Source organism: Loxodonta africana, chromosome 7 (genome assembly GCF_030014295.1).
Source record: "Loxodonta africana isolate mLoxAfr1 chromosome 7, mLoxAfr1.hap2, whole genome shotgun sequence".
NCBI lineage: Eukaryota > Metazoa > Chordata > Mammalia > Proboscidea > Elephantidae > Loxodonta > Loxodonta africana.
The window spans coordinates 131,438,210-131,456,279 of record NC_087348.1 but is presented as its reverse complement, the minus strand read 5'-3'; the positions used below and the strand labels follow the sequence as shown (position 1 = coordinate 131,456,279).

General features: G+C 37.8%; 1 protein-coding gene across 2 annotated transcripts in view; it reads right to left on the bottom strand.

The window, feature by feature from the left end:
* Positions 1-6,791: 6,791 nt before the first annotated feature.
* Positions 6,792-18,070, bottom strand: part of FDX1 (ferredoxin 1) — a 49,206-nt gene continuing 37,927 nt past the window's right edge. For both annotated transcript variants that reach the window (XM_010595445.3, XM_023554776.2), the window contains exons 3-4: positions 14,148-14,277; positions 6,792-8,238 (exon numbers count right to left, since the gene is read on the bottom strand). In XM_010595445.3, the coding sequence (XP_010593747.1) occupies positions 8,124-8,238; positions 14,148-14,277 (245 nt within the window). In that variant the 3' untranslated portion in view covers positions 6,792-8,123. The remainder of the gene's footprint in view (positions 8,239-14,147; positions 14,278-18,070) is intronic.

Sequence of the window (18,070 nt, the reverse complement as noted above, 5' to 3'; positions counted from 1 at the left end):
CAGATACCTCTCAAGGCATTTGGAAAAAAGCAATGAAAGAGACTATTTTAAAAAAAACAACATAGGAACTGTCACTTTTGATTTATGTAATTCAAATCTGATCTTAGGTAGAACACATCACTTAAAGAGAAATTAACTGTATACAGGAAAATCGTCTTGGCAATTGTGCTTGGCTGTACAAGACGCAGCTCTTTTCCAGAGCATCCAGAGCTGCTAGCTCACCCTGTAGCAGAATTACGTTAACTGGAACACTGCTGTTATTGAAACTTTCCCCAAAATGCTGTAGCTTATGCTCAAAGAATGGTTTATCTACCATGCAAGATTTACTCAAAGATTTACCATACTTCAAAAAATTAGGTTGGACTGTCAAGAAATACGCAAAAAAAAAAAAAAAAAAATCAAACTTGATTTCTTTTGAAAAAAGTATTTAAATCCTTATGTATGCCTCAATTTAGTGGGTGGAGAATAAGCTGATGATGGTAGAGCGCTTACCTCGCTCACCGCAGGCTTCTATACGGTCATTTGTTTTGGAGTATTACAACGAACTTTGTGGTTTGAAAGAACCAATGTTGCTCTAAAAAGTAAACAATTTATTTCCATTTTCAGCCACAGGTACTTCTTTATTTTTATGAGAAGTATGAATCCATTCCTGCCTACTTCCAAACAATACACTACTGTATTATTTGCTTGTTCTTCTAGTTATTTATAGCCTAGAAAATTTTTCAACTTGTACCAACTTCTTGTGGATTTAATATAAGATGGTTATCAATGGAATACTTCTCTAACATAAAATACTGTAAAAAAACACTTCCATTTTGAGTACAGGCAGTCCCCAGGTTACAAACAAGATCCATTCCTAAACCTGTCTGAGGAGGAACAGGTACATATGGTTCTTATTTAGCATCAGTTAGTCAAATGTAATTATTCTGATTACAGAAGTAAAAAAAAAAAAAAGTCAAAAGTCCCAGTTTGCAATTCATACATGTGTCAATGATTTATTTAACCAGGGTACCAACAGGATGACAAAGATAGTTTAAAAGAGAACATAAGAAACACACAGAGTCAATGGGGAAAAAAGAATACTATAATGAGATTGCAAAGAGACACAAAACTGATTATGAGGCAAGAAGAGCATAATTCTTGGAATATCAATCTTCTCTAATATCTAACTTTACAGGTTTGAGTCCTAATCAACAGTTAGTAGTAAGTCAAATTACCTATTGGGGTGTCCGAGTTACCTTACTCTAGAGCAGGGGTCGACAAGCTTTTTCTATATAAGACTAGATTGTAAATATTTTAGGCGATATAAGCCATGTGGTTGCTTTTGCAATTACTCAACTCTGCTGTTACAGTGTGAAAACAACCATTGGCTATACTTAATGAATGAGCAGGGCTGGCTGTGTTCCAATAAAACTTTATTTACATAAACAGTAGCCAGATTTGACCCACAAGATATAGTCTGCTTTATTTCCAAGGTTTGGGTAATTTTTAAACAGTACCCAGACCTTCAAACTATAAATCCTATGCTTTCTCTTCACTACACGAGAGCTTACTTTTCTATCTCTCTGAGGTTCACTCAGTCTTCAGACTTTAGAAAAGAAACAAATAAGGCTCTTTTAAAGAAAAAATAAGCGTGTTTCTCAATATTTCTCAGTCCTTGGCTTGCTTTAATGGGGAGAAATATTCTGTGAACCACCTTCCCTCTGCCTAGAGGAATTCTAAACAGAACCAGTGGGAAGACTAATGCTGATGTGAAAAACATAATGACAGACACTTTCAAGTGATGGAGGAACACTCATTTGCAAGCATGGTCATGACAATATCACAGTGACTCAAGGGGATGAAATGCATGTACCACTTACAGGTCCTTCAGCACTCTTACTTCAAGAACCACTGACCTGCAAGATCCAAAACCAGAGAGATCCTGGTGAATAGCAGATTCATTCCTGAATCTAGAAAAGGACTGATCTCTTACTCTGCCATTCTACCTACGTCCACGTAGGGAATGGCCCTGGCCAGTTTTCCTCTTCCAAGTACATTTAAAAAACTGTACAATCAAGGCCCTAAGATCCATCCAATAGGGCACAGGCAAAATGATTTTGGTCTAGGAAGTTCACTGTAGAAGTTACTAGGTGCCCACAGAAGCCACTAAAAAGTTCAATAATGTACCTAGGAAAAATGCACAGGCTTCCTGGTGAAGCCACCGGGGTGAAATGGTTATAAAATGTACCATAACTCAGGAAACTAAAGGTAATAAGCCAGTGACTATAATTTCATTTTCCAAATAGATCTGACAAAAACAGACTTTGGTTTCAAAGCAGATCTTATACCTTCCTTCCTCGTAACAGAAGAACTGATTATTTCTTGATATCACATAACTGAACAGAATTCTTGCCTATTCTTCACAGCAAAGGGACCTGCATTCACCCCATTCAAAAGTTATTTAATCCAAATCATTACCCCTCACTCCCTGACTCATAGTGACCCTATAGGACACAGAAGACCTGCCCCATAGGGTTTCCAATGAGCGGCTGGTGAATTAAAACTGCTGGCCTTTTGGTTAGTGGCCAAGCTCTTAACCACTACGCCACCAGGGCTCCATCCAAAGGATTTATATTAAAAAAAGAAAGGTGACAAGCTGAAAACGGTCCTTTTTAATGCAGTGGAAATTATTCTCTCTCTCTCAACATTCTGACTTACCTTGACTCCTTCTGAGTTAGAGTTAAGATACAGGCTCGGTATATAGGCCTGTATTGAGCTCATGTATTTTCATCCATAACTGGTGCCTGCCAGAGAGCCAAAGGCTAAAAATATATTCCTTGTAGGACCAGGTTTTAATTCAAACATTTATTGTACACTACTGTGGGCTAAATACTGTGATAGATTTTGAACTTAGGAAGTTACAAAGTCTATCAGGGGAAAATGTAGGAAGTGCTTTAGGCACAAATAATTTGTGCTTGACTATTAAAGGCTGGTGGTTTGAACCACCCAGTGGCACTGTGGAAGAAAAGAAAACCCTCTAGTTCTATCCTGTAACGCGTGGGGACCCCAGGGGTCACAGTCAGCCCAGCAGCAATGGTTCTGGTTTTTGATCTGGTGCTGTATGTACTAAGTGTCCTATATGCCACAGGTTTATGCCGTATTAGTAAATGCTACAGAGGGCAGTCTGAGGCAGAGTAGGTGGGGCAGATGAGGCAGTGATTCAGACCACTGGGGTAAATCGAGCTGAGTGTTGATAGTTTCAGAAATGGTTAACACACCAAGGAAGAAGCCAGAAAGGCATAATAGCTCTGCTTCATTTTATAACATTCAAATCAAGTCTAAAAATTAAATGCCAATTGAAGCAGTTAGGCTGAAAAAGGCTACATACTGTATGGTAACAACTATACCACACTCTGGAAAACGCAAAACTAGAGAAACAAGTGGTTGCTGGAGGTTTAGGGTGTTAGGGGAAGAGATGAATAGGCAGGACACGGGGCATTTTTAGGGCAGTGAAACTATTCTGTAAGCTACTATAATGGTGGACACATGGTATTAAGTATTTGGCAAAACTCAGTAGGACAGTACAACATAGTGAACCCGAGTGTAAACTATGTATTCTAGTTAATAATATATCAATATTAGCTCGATTACAACAAACATACCACACTAACCCATGACATTAATAAGAGAAACGGTACACAGGGGTGTAATGGTTAAGATCGTGTGTCCACTTGTCTGGGCCACGGTTCTCGGTGGTTTGGCCGTTACAATGTAGCCTGGCAGTTACGTAATGATGTAATCAACTCCATGATAGATCTACTCTGAGCAGCCAGTCAGTTAAAAGGGAGTTTCCTGGGGGAGGGGGGAGTGTGGCCTGTCTCCAGTATATAAATGGATGTTCCAGTTAGACTCTTGTTCTAGATCCTGCAACCAGCTCACCATCATCTGACCTCTGGTTCTTGGGACTTGAGCTAGCAGCTTACCTGCCGATCTTGGGATCCATCAGCCTCTGCAGCCTGTGAGCGAGCAGCCTGCTGTCTTACCTACCCACCTTGGGATTCATTGGCCTCCACATCCTGTGAGCTAGCAGCTTGCCATCTGACTTGCCAATCATAAGCCCCTGCAGCTACATGAGTCAGGAGAGTCCTCCAGCCTGATACCTGACCCACGGACTTGGGACTTGCCAGCCTCTACAACCAGGTGAGCTATTTCCTTTAGATAAACCTCTCTCTATATATACAGGCTTCATTCGTTTTGCTTCTCTAGAGAACCCAGCTTAAGACAAGAGAGTAGAGGTGGCTTATGCGAACTCTGTACTTTATATACAATTTTTCGGTAAACCTAAAACTGCTCTAAAAAGTAATGCAAAAAAAAAATAAATAACAAATAATACATCTCAGATAAAAGATAAGCAAATGGGAGTCAAAAAGGAAAAAAGAATAAGGTATCTATTAGGTGATTTATTACTAACAATTCTTGTAGAAATGATGCTCCTTGGTGTAAAGAGCCTTCTGGTCAACTCCTAAGTTGCTTCTGGTAGAATGAAGTAAATTGTCTTTTAACCCCCTATTCCTATTCTGTTATAGCTGCATTTATTTGTATATCTGCTGGTGATCATGCTTTCCTCCTGCCAGCTGGTTTTCTAATTTTTCAGTTTCTAGAAATTTATAAACAAGAAAATCTGATAAAAATAACTTGGTAACATGTGATGTGTTGACACATTAAAAGAAGCTGGTTGCTGCCTAACCAAGATTATATTCCTAAATATTTCTCTAATGGGAAATTTAATTAAAGTTTCTGTGTAGTACTTGAACATCTTATTGTGGCTTACATTTAAAATAAAGTTTTATATGCTATTTTTAGGGATGCACATACATCATTTTTATTTACAGAGTGACAACAATTACCTTACAATTTAATAAGCCATTGAACAAACTCTGATCCAAAATACACTTTACCACAAAATTTCTGGTAGTTTAAAGTAAGGAAAAACAATTGTAAAGAGATGTATAAAAAGAAGAAAAAGATGGGAAAACACATAGTGAGTCTAAGGCTCACAATTTTCAAGTGAAATGTAATTGTTCTAATAAACACTGAATGACCATTTCAGAGACCATATGGATCGTCATACAGTACTTAAATAACTGGTAAGAAAAATAGGAAAGCTGTCTTTTAAGACAATATCTTTACAGTGAAAGTTAGGCAAAGGGTTATGGAAATTCTTAGAATGGTTCACTTAAAAAACAAATTCAATAGTTCTGAATTACTACGTAATTACAGGTTGACTTTATCTGTGAAAACCAAATACGATATTAAGTTTTAGCATATAACCAACAATTACATAGAGTACTGTACCAAAAGATGCCTTTCTTGATGGCAAAATGACTAATATAAACTAAAATTACATAGCACTGAAAGGGAGCCCACCATTTTTTCCCTTCATTTAAATCAACTGTCAAGAAGAAAAATGTTGGGAGTTATAGAAGAAAACAAATGAGCCATCATAATAAAGGAGACGTGAGACTCTGTCAGGAAAAAAAGAAAAAAAACTAGCCCCTCTCGAAAAATTGAGAAATCTTTAGTTAAAAAAAAAAATTCTCACAGGAAATAAAGTTATCCTAGAAGGAGCCCTGGTGACTCAGTGGTTAAGCACTTGGCTGCCAACAGAAAGGCTGGCAGTTCAAACCCAGCAGCCACTCTGCACGAGAAAGATTTAACAGTCTGCTCCCATAAACATTACAGCCTTGGAAACCCTATGGGGGCAGTTCTCCTGTCCCCACTATGAGTTGGAACTGACTTGATGGCAACAGGTTTTAAGTTATCCTCAAAGCAATGGTTACCACGGTGGCTTTAAAACATCTCTGCAAATTCTGTGATTCACCTCCCAGGAACTGGCGTGCCCGAGTTCGTGCCTCACTTTAATGAAAATGAGTAGAATTGATGCTGTATGATTTCTAGGACTAGGTTACAAAAAGAACACAGCTTCTGCCTGGTGTTTTCTATCTCGGGACACTTGCCTTTAGAATCCAGCCACCATGTTATAAGAAAGCCCACGTGTGGCCCCTGCAAAACCTCCAGCCAACATCAGCATCAACTGCCAGACATGGGAGCAAAAGAGCCTTCAGAAGACCCAGCACCTGGCATTTGAGTGGCAGCACCCGGTTTAGACACTGTGGCGTAGACAAGCCATCCCTCCCATGCCCCCTCTGAATTCCTGACCCACAGAAACTGTCCAAGGTAAAGAAAGATTGTTGTTTTAAGTTACTAAGTTTTAGGGTAATTTTTTTTGTAGTAACAGACAACACAGTTGCCTAAGTACACATGTATAAAAGAAAAGGAATGATTTTTTTAAAACCAAAAAAATAAACTTTTTACAAATCAATTGCAGAGTACACCTTCCATTTAATGAGTTCAGCAGGTTTTATTTAAGTAATGCAATTGAACTTCATTAATTGAACTTTCCTAATTTGAAATCTGAAACAATTCTGACTACACTTTAGTGTTTAGGCTGAACGTCGTCATAGCTCTGGAAACACGAGCTTAGGTAATCTGTGCGAGAACTGAGAGAGGGTACTGAAGTTAATTAAAAAAACAAATTGTTCTGAAGGACTCTAGGAGTATAGCACTCTCCACAAAGAAGGCACTCAACAGTTAACTAAATGCCAAGTGAACGTCAGGAGCCTCAAATTCTTCCTAATCACTTTTTACTGATTAGTTTAAAAGTACATTTATTTGTACATGTAGAAACTGCCGAATAAGCATATATTCTGCTCTGTATATCCTCAACAACAAAAAATAAGTTACAAAAAAACTTTTAAAGGTATCTTTATTTGGCAAATTGGTCAGTTTAGCTCAAGCAAATTATTTGTGTACATGCTTTATCTTTTATTAATAAAAGGTGATATTTCCTAATATCTTTTCCCTGAGGGCATTCCTTGGTCTTGTTCATGTCTCTATTCCCCAATAGGCTTAACACAATGTCTTATATTAGGTACAGTACTTGACAAATATTTGCAAAAATGATCAAACTATTATGTACTTGAAGCTAACTCAAGGGTCTTAAATTAACCTGGTTTTTACTAATTTATCCTGATCTTCCTCACAATTAATCTAAGTTCATATTTTACTATATTTCAAAGAGCATACTGTGTACACCTTTCCTATCTTTTATGAATTATACTAAAGATAAGAATACAAATATTTTCTATAACCCACCACCAAAGTAAATGATAATCTGTGGCACTCAAAATCATTCCCAAATTTCTGGGACTAAAGCAAACCGTGCTACAATTCCACCTTATTTAAGAGAATGGCGCCCCCTGGGGCTATGAAATGTGGTGGCCAGCTCATTTCTTCTGGCTCAGAATAGAGAAAACCCAACTCATCAGAACATTTCCATTCTGCTTCAGGTGGACATTATAAATCAGCATTATTTTTGAAGGATTAAAAAGACCATACTGCTTAGAAGAGAAAGGAATGAAGACGTAGGGCTTTTAGTTTATTCCTCCAGTTAGAACAGAGATCAAATTTCATTTACAGTATATAATCCCTATACTTTTCAATGAACTAAAATTTTAAAATATTTCTATATGAGAATAATAACTGTCTCTGAAATTAAGCAGTTCATCGAGCAATTAAGTCCTTTTTATTTATTTTTTTTGGTCCGTACCTATTCATGTTCCATTGCTTTTACATATAAGCCATACTTCCTCCAGTCTGCCTGACCATGTAACTTGTAGTAACAAGTGGGCTCTAGTACCAGATCTTCTAATTAGCTGTATGGACCCAGACAAGCCATTTTAGATCCCTGCCTTCATCCAGACCAAATAGGGAACAATCATACCTTTTTAAAACCTACGTTATTGGTAAGTAGGCATAAGATTTACAAGAAAACATTTTGCTAAAGTTGCTAAACAGTCATAGATGGTTTTCTAATATTTGGTTGACATTTTATAATTGAACCAAAGTAAAGATTGCATACTTTCAGAACTACAAAATCTAGTAGTTATACAAGGTGAATTAAAATAGTAAAGCTGGTTATAATGAAAACCCATTCATTCGTGTTCTCATTTAATTACATTAAGAAATAATAATTATAAAAATAGGTAATGTTTCATGAAAATATTCCTATTTATTCTATCTTAGGATTTCTTGCTTATATCAATGGACTGTCTGGCATCGGCCACTGCATCGGGTACTCGAACGGTCATATTGTCCATAGCCTTTGTCAAACAGATTTGGCAGCCCAACCGTGATCTGTATAAAAAGGGGGGAAGGCATGTTTAGTAAGAGGCAGACATTATTCACAAGGCAATGCAGCTGTTTAGGACATTTTTATATTTTCTTACCAACAAACCAACCCATTGGCTGGTGACTTGATTCCGGTGATTCCTAGCAACCCTACAGGACAGACAGAACTACCCCACAGAGTTTCCAAGGAATGCCTGGTGGATCTGAACTGCCAACCTTTTGGTTAGCAGCCATTGCACTTAACCACTATGCCACCAGGGTTTCCAAAAGCAGTCGGGAATTTATTTAGTTTTTAAATTTTCATTAAGTTGAAACAGATACACTGAACCTTATCACAACTATGTAAAACAAAGAACCTTGCATACCAGTTCCATTTTAGCCTTTAGTTTCTATCATCCACTAATCTCTTCATCAAAAGCTACTGCTCTTTCCGGTGAAATGGCGGACAAGCAATGAAAACACTCAAAAGGTACAACAAACAATGGAGAAAAGAACTGAGATTAGCATGCCCCAAAAATTCATTAATGATTTTCTAGATAATTAAAACCATACAGACATTAAAAAATGAAAAGACAAGGCAAAGACTGGGAGAATATATTTGTGAAACATATTTGATAAAGGACTTGTATCCAAAATGCAACAAAAAACTCTTAAAACTCAACAATAAGAAAACAAGCACACCAATTTTTAAATGGGCAGAAGATGTAAATATGCACTTCACCAAAGAAGAGATACAGGTGACAAATAATCATATGAAAAGATGCTCAACGTCTCAGGTCACTAGAGAATTATAAACTGAAACGAGATACCATCAGAGAACTATTAGAATGGCTAAAATCCAAGTTACTGACAACGCCAAATGTTGGAAAGGATATAGAGCAACAGGAAATCTCATTCATAACTGGTGGGAATGCAAAATGGTTGAGCCACCTTGGAAGACAGTCTGGCAGTCTCTTACAAAGCTAAATATAGGCTAATCATATGATTCAGCAACTGAGCTCCTAAGGTATTTATCCAAATGAGTTGAAAACTTATGGCCACATAAAAATTTGCTCACAAATGTTTCATTATTAGCAAACTTGGAAGCAATCAAGATGTCCTTCAACAGCTGAATGGATAAACTGTGGTACCTTCAGACAATGCAGTGCTATTCAGTGGTATGAAGAAGTGAGCTATCAAGCCACAGAAAGACTTGGAAGATCCTTAAGCGTGTATTGCTAGGTGAAGAAGCCAGTCTGAAAAGGCTACATACTGTACGATTCTAACTACATGGCATTCTGGAAAAGGCAAGACCATAGAGACAGTGAAAAGATCAGCGGTTGCCGGACAGATGGGGGATGAATAAGTGGAACACAAGGCATGTGAAGGCAGAAACTATTCTATACGATATTGTAAAGGTAGACACATAACATTTATTTTATGCATTTGTCAAAATCCATGTTGTCACCGTTAGGTGCCGTCCAGTTGGTTCCAACTCATAGTGACTGCACATACAACAGAACAAACTGTACACAAATGTACACAGAACTGTACCAAACTGTAGAAAGAAGTGTACAAAGAACTATACAAAGGGTGAACCCTAGTGTAAACTATGGACTTTGGTTAATAACAATGTATCAATATTAGTTCATCAATTGTAACAGAGGTATCATACTACCATAAGATGTTAATAGTAGGGGATACACAGCAACTGTGTACTTTCTGTACAATTTTTCTGTAAACCTAAAAACTGTTCTAAAAAATAGTCTATTTAAGATAAAAAACCATGCAGACTATAAAAGAAAGCTATACTTTCTGAAGCCTCTGAAACAAGAAATCTGAAATACATTTAAGAAATAGATACCATAAATCATCAATTTGAAGATGCATATTTTTTTCCACATTTTTAGTGTCACTAAAATCAAGATTCATCTTAAAATCAATGGCATCTTACAGTCACTGCTATGCTGTCAGATCTGAGGAAAAAGCACTTCCTTCTGGCCAGGGAGATGGTATTTAGGACAAGCTTTGAAAGATGGGTAGGATTTGATATTTAATAGAAGATAAAGAAGAAAGGCATTTGAGGCAAAGGTAATACGACATAAGAAAGTTCAAGACACCCCTGAGGAAAGACAGATCCGCAATTCAGGACAAGGATAGGGGTAGGTCGAAAAGTGGCCAGAGCCACAGACAGCTTTCAACACCGATTATGGAGTTTAGGTTTTAACTGGTGAGCAATGAGGGACCACTGGGAAGTTCTGGAGTAAAGAGGCAAATTTAACCATAGGAAATACTGATCGCTGATAGAGAAAAATTCCCTCCCACCAAGTTTCTATTTTTTGAATTAAAAACATCCCTGGCAATATTCAATTACGCATTAAGTTCAATCTGCAAACAGAAAATGCGACAGGCCAATTTTGACAAATTCATTAGGACTGTAGTGAGCGCTTAGGGAGACTGTTGGTTACACTTGGTGTTCCTATAAAGATAAGTAAGATAATGCTAGTCTTAAAGAACTTTGAATCTAGCAAAGGAAACAGAGATGGAAACAAATTATCAGTGAAACAAGGCAGAATATAATAAATGTAGTGACAGAAGAATAAGAAGTGCATCATGGGAATACAGAGGGTGCTCTTGCTTGCTCTATGTCCCAAGAAGACAACGCGGAGTGCTCTGTGGCTGTTTTCTTACTTTCCTGCTTCCTCTTAGTTCTTAAAGGTCTCAGCTCTAAGGTCTACCCCGTTTATAAAGCTAGTTGCTACGGAGTCAACTCTGACTCATGGGGAGCCCAGATGATCGGAGGAGAACTGTGCTTCACAGGGTTTTCAGTGACTGACTTTTCCGAAGGAGATCACTTGGCCTTTCTTCTGAGGTGCCTCTGGGTGGACCTGAACTTCCTACCTTTCAGTTAGCAGCCAAGAGCATTACCCATTTGTACCACCCAGGGACTACACCCAGTGTATAAGGTATCTTATATCAAGAAGCACATAGCAACTGTTCCCTGATTTCAAACCATTAGTCCCACAATATTCTGATACTTGTACAAACCTTGAAGACATGTTCTCACATCACCCTTGCTGTATATATCTGCAAACATACTCAACACTGAGTTTACTTTACTTCCAAGATTTGGTTTTCAATTTAGAAACGCAGCTTGAAACAGTAAAAAACCAAGTGCTCTGGGGCCCAACATAACAGAATTCAAATCAAGGCTCTGTCACCCACTAGCTGCGGAGCTGGGACAAATCTCTAACTAAACCTTCATTTCTTGTCATCGCTGTTGTCGTTAGTTGCTGTCGAGTCAATTCCAACTCATGGTGACCTCCTGCGTGCAGAGCAGAACTGCTCTATAGGGTTTTCAAGGCTGTGACCTTTCAGAAGATCACCAGGCCTTACTTCTGAGGTGCCTCGGGGTGGTTTTGAACCGCCAACCTTTTAGTTAGTAGTCCAGTGCTTAACTATTTGTGCCACTCAGGGACTCCCTTTTCATGTATAAAGTGGTAATAATACCGCCTAACCCGACAGTCAGAAATAATCCTTGTTAGGTGCCTAGGCATTATAGTAGTAGGTACTTGACCTATAAACGGATATTACTGTAGTTATAATACTAATGGCTACCATTTAATGAATGCATTCTCTACCAGACATCGTCCTAAGAGATTCATACGTTTATTCATTAGCTCCATACAACAGCCCTATGAGATGGAGACTATTATTATCCTCATCTTACAGATAAAGAACCTGAGGCTTCCATGTAAGTTATTCATGGAAATTAGTGGCAGGGAGCAACGACAATCAGAATTGCAGATAATTCCAGAATCTCTCTTTCTGACAAGCATTCATTCTAGAAACAGTTGGTGACTCTCTGTTGTGAATCTGGCACTATGCTAAGCATCAGAGACACAACTTTGAAATAAGGCATGGCCCCTACTCTCAGAAAACTTATAATTTCACAGGAAAAAAGGAGACAAGTAACCACCATGATAGATGTATCATCAATCCATCAAAAATCAAGGTTAAGTGCATGTGACGGTTAAGGCTGTGTGTTAACTTGGCTGGGCCATGATTCTCAGTGGTTTGGCAGTTTATGACGTAGTCTGGTAGCTATGTAACGGTGTAATCATCTGCATAATGAGAGCCGATAAATTGTTATCACCTCCATGATGAGATCCATTATGAGCCACCTAAGACACTTGGTACTTAGAGTGGTTTTAAGGCAGTACACCCTTTAAATGATAATGTTTTATCATAAAAATTAAAGATATTTACATAGCACAACTTTAAACTTAACTAAATATATGAGCTAAAAGACTGAATTTTCTTACTCATTTTTGAACTGTACGGTATTCTAGAAATAGGAGTTTAGAGGCAGTTGCTAACTTTAAACAAAATTCTTTGCATTTCAAATATGTCAAAGTGCTTTGCAAATGCTACCTGTGAAAAGCATTATACACTCTCTTCCCTCACAAAGCACCTCTACTTAATTCTCTACTCTATAACTTTAAAAGCTACTGCCTACTCTCTATTGTCCAGTTCCTAGCTCCCAAATTTTATTATCAATGTTCTTGGCTAGTTTATAAAAACTAGTGCCATTATAGCACGCCTTTTATAGCTTATTAAATTCTTGCATCTAACTGTGGGGCCCTGGTGGCATAACGGTTAAGCATTTGGCTGCTAACTAAAAGGTTGGTAGTTCGAATCCACCAGCTGCTCCTTGGAAACCCAATGGGGCAGGTCTACTCTGTTCTATAGGGCCGCTGTAAGTCAGAATCGACTCGACGGCAACGGGTTTAATTTCTTCAAACTGTAACTCCTCTTCTCCCTGTTTTCTTTTCCTTTTCACTTAGAATATTACCTGTTACATGCACCTACAAATTTTATCTGAATAAAAGGGCAAGCAGCTGGCTATGATTTACCCATCCCACCCCATTAAGAGATGGGCCAGTTATCAGAACCAAATTAACACAGTCACTGAATATATTCCCCATGTGATGATCCTTTAGAAAGAAAGAGGGCGGTGATAGAGAATGTGGCACCTGAAGAGGTGAGGGACAACAGGCAGATGGCAGCTGTAATCTGCTTTGAAGTCTAAGAGAAACTACCTTTCCCAGTTTCTCCTCCCAGGGTATCAGTCACATCTCTGCACCAAGAGGGAAAAGAACCACAAAAGGAAGAAAACGATTTTTCACCTTTAATAAAAATACCGATAACCTCAACATTTTTTGTGAGGATTAAATGAGACAGTTTGTGTCTCCCCAAATTGTGGCTACACAGTACACATGAAATAAACAAAGCTATTTTTTTTCTTTTTTATTATTATTATTACAATTTTTAACTAAAAAAAATTCATCATCTTACCCTTGAAACAGTAAATTAACTACTTTCCTTGATTTCAACCAAAAGACTAAATTATTAAAAAATAAATTAGGCATCACCTGATCTCACTTGCTATTGTAAACTATACCACTTTTAAGAGTAACTTTAATATACACGTATAAACAGAATTACTCAATTTAACATATTCTAATTAAGTTTCTTTAAGAATTCTGTTCTCTCAAGTAGATAAAACTTCTCACCCTAATTCTGTTCAGTTATCAAATCTGTCCTTCAAGAATTCTGTAAAAAGCATTATATTTAATCCCAACCCAAGTTAAATTGTGCTAAACATTAATTCTTAGAGTAAAGAGAGACTAAATAAGATTTACTAGGATCTAAAACTTATGGTTTCAATAATTCCAATTAAATTTTTTACTCTTATGAAAGGTTTCATAAAGGTAGAAACAAAGAGAAAGAATAAGAAAATAAAGACAAATGCCATATACTGGTACTGAAAATGTGTCACTGTTACCTAAGCTGGGAAAACACTATTACATCCATGGCTCTAACTTCTGTCTTCCCAGATTATTAGTACCACTGAAGTAGCCCTACAACCTTACCTGTCTGTTAGTCCAAACGCCAGATCAAGCATGTCATTCTCTTCATCAGTGATTGCATCTAACTTCTCATATACATGATCTTCAAAGATGAGGTGACAGGTAGAGCAAGCCAAGGTTCCTTCACACGCACCTAGAAAAGCAACAAACAATGAACATCCTCCCTTCTACGTAAAACCCCAGTCAAACACAGCTCACCAAAGTTCATTTTTTAGAACCAGCCTTGGGAATACATAAATGATAGGACTTTATTTCTAAATAACAGTGAGAATCCCAGGGACAATCCCCCATACGCAGTTTGAAAGCACTTTGTTCATATTATTTCAAAAAGATTCTGGACTAGCTGCTGTAAAGGGAAACAAAAATATACAGTCCTAATATCAAAGACCTTACAAATTCATAATCTGAGACATGCATGCATATACAAATCAGTACATTTTTAAACTTAAATGGTAATAATTTATTTTATAGCTATTCAAGTTATTTACCTTTTCCTAAAGAGCTCAACACAATTAATGAAGCATGTGGTATACAAGAAGAACTAGAAAGCAACATGAACTACTTCATAAATAAAGTATTCTTCCCTCTCAATCTCTCTTATAATCAGGGCAGAATCAAATATGTCACTTAAAGCCACACTGATTTTAGGTAACGAATATTTCTGCTGCTCCATTTTTTAAAGTCGTTCATTTAACAGTTACTTGGCGAGTGCCTATGACGTGCCACGCACTGTGAAGAGGGAACTGAAAAGCCACACACTACAAGAAACCATGACAGAATCCACTCTGCAACAGCCCTGTCCCAAGGTGACCCAGCCTTCGCAGGAAACCCTCCTGACAAATCTACAGCACGTATGTCAGCCAACACACCAGCCAATTCACATCTGGCCCCTACTGAGCTCACATCTGTCACTCTGCAACTTCCACTTACGGACCCAACTCTACTCCACGGAGTCGAATCCTTTTTCTAACAATAACCTTTCTTATATTTGAGACTTCTTCCTCTCAAGGCTGAGCATCCCCAGTTCCTTCAAAATTTCCTTACATAACCCAGTCCTAAATCTCTTCCCTCATCTAGTTAGGCTTTCCTTAAAACATGACGTCCAGAAAATAAATCTGTATTCCAAGAGCAATGTGACAACACAGTACAGTGTAGAACTACGACCAATCATATTCTGGATTAGATTCTACTTTAAAAACAGATATTGTGGGGTTTTTTTTTTTTAAAACAGTTTTTAAAAGCCATTATATGACTTCAAAGAACGTGAAGTCCTAGGAATAACTTCAGTTTGATATAGATTCTCTTTTAGCCAATAAACACTATATAAAAATGTAAAAAAAAAAAACCATTGCCATCAATTCTGACTGACAGCATATTAAAAACTGGTAACATTAATTTTCTGCTGAATGGACTGTTTTAACACCATTTGTTCCTGCCTCATAATTTAAACAAGTGTTCCTCATATTTTACCATCTGAACAAACATTAAGAAAGAAAACAGAGTCAATTCAAAGCAGGAGGAGGATTACAGCAGTGAGAAATCACACAGCAAAGTACCGGAGTTAAGGACGTGGGCTCTGGAGCCAGACTCCAAGCTTCGATCCCAGCTCTACTTTCTACTGTGTGATACTGAGCTACTTTACCCTTCATGCCTCAGTTTCCTCAACTATAAAACAGGGATGGTAACTGCACCAACCTCACATGGTAGTTGCAAGGATTATAAATAGGTATTTCACATATGGAATATATGTACTTGCAACCAGGAATGGTAAATAATAAGCACTATGTAAGTGTTGGCAAATTATTTTTTATCAGTTGGCAGTTCTAAGAAATTTTAGAGCAATTCAGCTTTTTTTTAAATATAAGAGGAACTAAACCTAAGAAGTTAAATAAATGGACTATAGTTCTGCTGCTAGTTAGAGATGAGTTATGACTTCAGCCAAGTTTCCCAATGCAAAGACAACTAGCTCCTGCCACTGAATAATCTAATCGCCTTATTAAATATTTTAAAAATATGCATACACTCACACATACATACACACGCACACACATCCCAACTGGTATTTGAAGTGGCTTACTTTCTATTTTTGTGTAGATTTGAAATATTTCACACAAAAAAAGTGAATGTATGTATTTTAACTTAAAAGGGTGAGGAGGATTCCACTGCTTTAAAAAAAAAAAAAAAAACTGAGTTTGAAAAACCACTGCAGTGAAAGGAGGACAGTATAACATGACCTTGGGGCCAAGGCTCTAGGCTCTAGATGGACCTACACACAGCTGTCTGCTTCGTCCTGGGTACGCCTCAAGGGCCTGCTTTCCTCTCCTCTGTACAAAGAGAGATTGAGGTAGATGATCTCTAAAGTCTTGTTTGGCTCTAATATTTTATGATTCCACAAAGAGGAATTACAATTCTTAATGGATTTGTTCACTAATATTCAAAAAATATATACTTGTCTCGATTTTTTATCAATACCCAATCCAGACAAACTCCAAACTAGAATGACAAATATGGGACAAAAATCAGACACTATGGGACAAAAATAAAAAAATTCAGCCTCCTTAAAAGCTAAGTAAAACAATCCTTAAAAAAATCTCAAGCAACTTTCTTAATTTAAAAGGCCCGCATTGCCCTTCAGCTTTTTGTGATTAAACAAATCCTGAGAACTGGATGCCTCGTGTAAAGGAAGATGCAGGGAAAACAAAACTCACAATCTAGGGTAGGACCAATTCGGTGGGAAGGGACGGGGGCAGGGTCAGGGAACAGTGAGGAATGGGGCTGGAGAGGCACATGGGAAGGAGCATGGTGGGTCTTCCATGCTCTGTTAAGGAGTTTGAACTTGTAAAGCCACTGTTCTCCACCTTGTTTCTGACAAGCTGTGTGGGTAACTCGCATGCTCAGGTGAGTAACTGTCTTCCACAGTGGGTTTCCATGGAGATGACATGGACACCTGTCACCATACCCCCCCGGCCCCCCAAATCCAGCTCCTGGAGAGATCATGGTTGTGAACATCTGTAAAGGTTATGGGAGGCCAATAAAAGATTAGCAGAAAAGTGACATGGCACATTTTATTTTGGATAGATCTTACTGGTGGCTGTGTGTGGGAAAATGTATTTGAAATGAACAAGACAGAAGCAAGAGCCATGAGATTTCAACAAGGAGGGAGAGAGGGAAAGATTAGAAGCGGAGAGCCAAGGTGAGATCCCTCCTACAAGGGAAGTGAAAATAAGAATGGGCCAAAAAGTAGAGACAGAACCAAAAAGGTGCAGTGTCAGAAAAGCCAGGGGAAGAACAGAGTGTATACAATATGGTCTCAATTATCTTGGAAAGGAGAAAAAAAGCGCCTATGTCAATGAATCCCTGCAGAAAAATTTAGGACATTCCTTTTTATACTACCTGGTCAACTGAAATTAAGAGTTACTAGTATCCACGTTCCAGCTTTTCATCTGCTTTAAACTCCCCCGCTCCCTCTTCCCCAGGAAAGTTTCATTCTTTTAACCTTCTCACAAAGGTCTTATTTTTATTCTCTAATAATTTTCATTACTCTTCTCAGGAACCTTGCCAATTGTTTCCACATCTTGCTTTAAGTTGCCAAGCTCAGAGCTGAAGAGAGTATTCTAGTAAAAATTTGACAAATGTTGGCTATACACTGAAGATTAACTTCTAGTTGCTACATTCTAGTTTCCAGTATACCTTCTAGTCCCATATTTATTCTTTAATTAAATGCACCACATTCATGATCCCTACTTATTTTATGGCCTCTTTCTGACTTTTTCTGTCACAAGTTGTCAACACGTTATACTTTTCTTATTCTCTGTACTAGGAAGAAACTCAAATATAATAAAACTCTAAGACTCAGAATGAAATCAACCCAGCCTGTGCGAGATGACTAATACAGAACCAGAGAAACCAATAATGGTCCTACTAGT